Source organism: Arvicanthis niloticus, chromosome 1, assembly GCF_011762505.2.
Source record: "Arvicanthis niloticus isolate mArvNil1 chromosome 1, mArvNil1.pat.X, whole genome shotgun sequence".
In the NCBI taxonomy this organism is placed as follows: Eukaryota; Metazoa; Chordata; class Mammalia; order Rodentia; family Muridae; genus Arvicanthis; species Arvicanthis niloticus.
In genome coordinates, this window is record NC_047658.1 from 75,937,996 (window position 1) to 75,941,125 (window position 3,130).

The 3,130-nt window shown below is 33.2% G+C and overlaps 1 protein-coding gene across 1 annotated transcript; it reads left to right on the top strand.

Annotated features, from left to right (window-relative positions):
* Positions 1-628: 628 nt before the first annotated feature.
* Positions 629-2,019, top strand: LOC117723556 (olfactory receptor 5P52-like). Its single transcript, XM_034523194.2, has one exon. The coding sequence runs from the start codon at positions 641-643 to the stop codon at positions 1,574-1,576; it is 936 nt and encodes a 311-aa protein (XP_034379085.1). The 5' UTR covers positions 629-640; the 3' UTR covers positions 1,577-2,019.
* Positions 2,020-3,130: the final 1,111 nt, after the last annotated feature.

Sequence of the window (3,130 nt, forward strand, 5' to 3'; positions counted from 1 at the left end):
ATGTATATATTATTTATATATATAAATAATATATATATTTATATATAATATATATAATATATGTATATATATGTATATAATATATATGTATATACATATATATTATATGTATATATGTATATTATATATGTTATATATAGTATATATATATATAGTATATATATATATATATATATGTAATGTAGGAGACAGCTATGACAAACACTGTCACCACAATTGTTATATTAGATATGGAGCGGTAGAAGAAAAGGATTAGTTTGGTATTGGGACACAGTGTGAGAGGTGTACAAGGGAATATTGATAAATAATGAGTATTATGAGAATAGATTATTTGAATTTATGGACCTGGACTATTGTAGAGAGATATTAATAGTAAATTAAAGTATTGACTAGTAACTTTAAAGAAGTAGTACATATGATAAAATAACAGGTTACAGAGAGTGAGGCTTACCAGTCTCATTTTATTCACAGAGAAAAGGACAAAACCACAATTCTAAGAAATGTGTATTTATGTGCTGGGCAGAGGAGATAACTATAAACAAGTATGAGGACAATCAAAGAGATCCAGCAATGTGTCAATTGAGAACATTATAAATACAAGTATTTTCATTTTCCTCAACAGGAACAACTCACACAAGAGATGGAGGCTGAAAACCACACCACTGTGACTGAGCTAATCATCTTGGGCCTAACAGAGGACCCTAAGTTGTGTATAGTCTTTTTTGTAATATTTCTAGGAGTATACATTGTCACTTTAGTAGGCAATATCAGCATCATCATGTTGATAAGAATTTCCTCCCAGCTGCACACACCCATGTACCTATTCCTCAGCCATCTGGCTTTTGTAGACATTTTATATTCAACCTCAGTCTCAGTTATAATGCTTATGGAGCTCCTTGGACATGGACTGGTCCTACCTGTGGCTACCTGTGCAGCTCAGCTCTGTATTACAGTGTCATTTGGGTCAGCTGAGTGCTTCCTACTGGCTGCCATGGCCTATGATCGCTATGTAGCAATCTGTTCACCTCTCCTCTATTCAACACTCATGTCCTCTAGAGTCTGTTTTCTATTGTTGGGAGTGTCCTATGTTGGTGGCAGCATGAATGGTTGGACATTTACTGGTTGTGTGTTAAGTCTGTCCTTCTGTGAACCAAATCAGATAAATCACTTTTTCTGTGACTTCTCCCCTTTGCTGAAAGTGTCCTGCTCCTCAGATGTCTCCATTATTGGAATCATCCCCTCTATCTCTTCTGGCTCCATAATTGTGGTGACAGTGTTTGTCATAGCTGTCTCCTACATCTACATTCTTATCACCATCCTGAAGATGTGTTCCATTGAGGGCCGCCGCAAGGCCTTCTCCACCAGTACCTCCCACCTCACTGCAGTCACTCTGTTCTATGGGACCATTACCTTCATTTATGTGATGCCCAAGTCAAGCTACTCCACAGACCAAAACAAGGTTCTCTCATTATTCTATACAGTGGTGATTCCTATGCTGAATCCCCTCATCTATAGTCTCAGAAACAGGGATGTAAAGAATGCTCTGAGAAGAGCAATTGTCAGAGTATATTTATAGACTATTGAATTAAAAAAATTGTCATGATTCTCTTTGCCTATGTCACAACTAGCATCTATCACATGACACTTTACTGAATGCTTTGTATTAAACCCCTTGTCTTTGCACTGTTCTTACTTTTACACATGTGTGTATCATTTGCAGGACTACTTGATGTCAGTGAAGTGATAGGAATAATCATTGCTACTATTGAACTTGGCAAGATATCCAGCTCTCTGCCTTTATGTGACTTATGTAGCAATCAATAATTTGTGTCCTCTACATGTCAGAATAAATTTTATCTTCATTATATATGAATTCACTTATTTCTCACAACTATCAAAGTAGCACCTTTGTTTTATTTTGTGGATAAATTGTCTGGGCAAAGACAGGAAGTACACTGCCTGTATGCTCATGAAGATATGCATTGAGATCATTTGTATCTAAGAAGCTGGCTTCTAAAATCCTACAGCTTCTACGTTTAATTTAATAATAAATCTATTTGATTAGGTAGTATAAATTATCCTTTTTGCAGATGAGAAATGTGAATTGTAGAGAAATGAAATAGTTTTTTTCAGAAGAGTATAGATTCAGCAGTGATTTTTTTTGTATCATGCACTTAGAGTGTACTCCACTACAATCTGTATAATGATGTTAGTACTCTTATACTATGGAGGATATGTTGATAGTTATTCATCCTAAGTTAGTGTATTGAGACAATCTTTTTAATGAATGGTATGGAAATGTAACCTAAGTTATTCACATTCAAGAATTAATGTGAATATTAAAAACCAGATAAATTCTAATTTTTATTAAATCAGGTATTGGTATCATAAACATAAGATTTGACTTGAGTTCTAGCCGTATGTACATACACATTTAAGAACAGAGTATTTGAAGTGATATAAACATTAGTACTTACAGAGTTACAAGGGACATTTAAAATCTTTGTGTTACTGTTAATGACTGTGCAACAGTCTTAGTTCTTTGGGTATAGATTGATGAACAAGTTAGAACTTATAAAAATAATAGAACTATTGTCTCTGAATGAACTTCCCATTCTTCCTGTGGGCAATATCTACTTTAACTAACATGATTATTTTCATAAGACTGGAGACGATGGGTTTCGATAGATTATGGGAACTCTTTAAAAACTGAAAAAAATATGATTCTGGAAAATAAAAACAAGAATTTAATGTTTTTTTCCTTTGATTAATGGGATTAAAGACACAAGGAGATAGTGATATCAATTCCAATATGACAAAAAACCCATAATTGTTTATACCATGAAAGTGCATAGGTTTCACTTTTTAAAAAAGTCTTTAATTTTAATAAACAAGCAATGTCTAAATCTCATTTCAGAGCAAGGAAATCAAAATCTTTAAGGGTGGAGCCCACTAAAAACTATTTGTGACCAGAATATATGAAAAAATTAATTGAATGAATATAATTATATAATTAATGAACAATATAGCTGTTAAAATATAAGAGGAAAATATGATATAATGATATGAAGAGGAAACTTTTGGCTTCTTTGGAGACTCAGTTGTGTTACATGATCTTTTTCTGGAAACT

What these genes read in the sequence shown, in the direction of transcription:
- LOC117723556 (XM_034523194.2), top strand. Translation starts at nt 641, where the DNA reads ATGGAGGCTGAAAACCACACCACTGTGACTGAGCTAATCATCTTGGGC.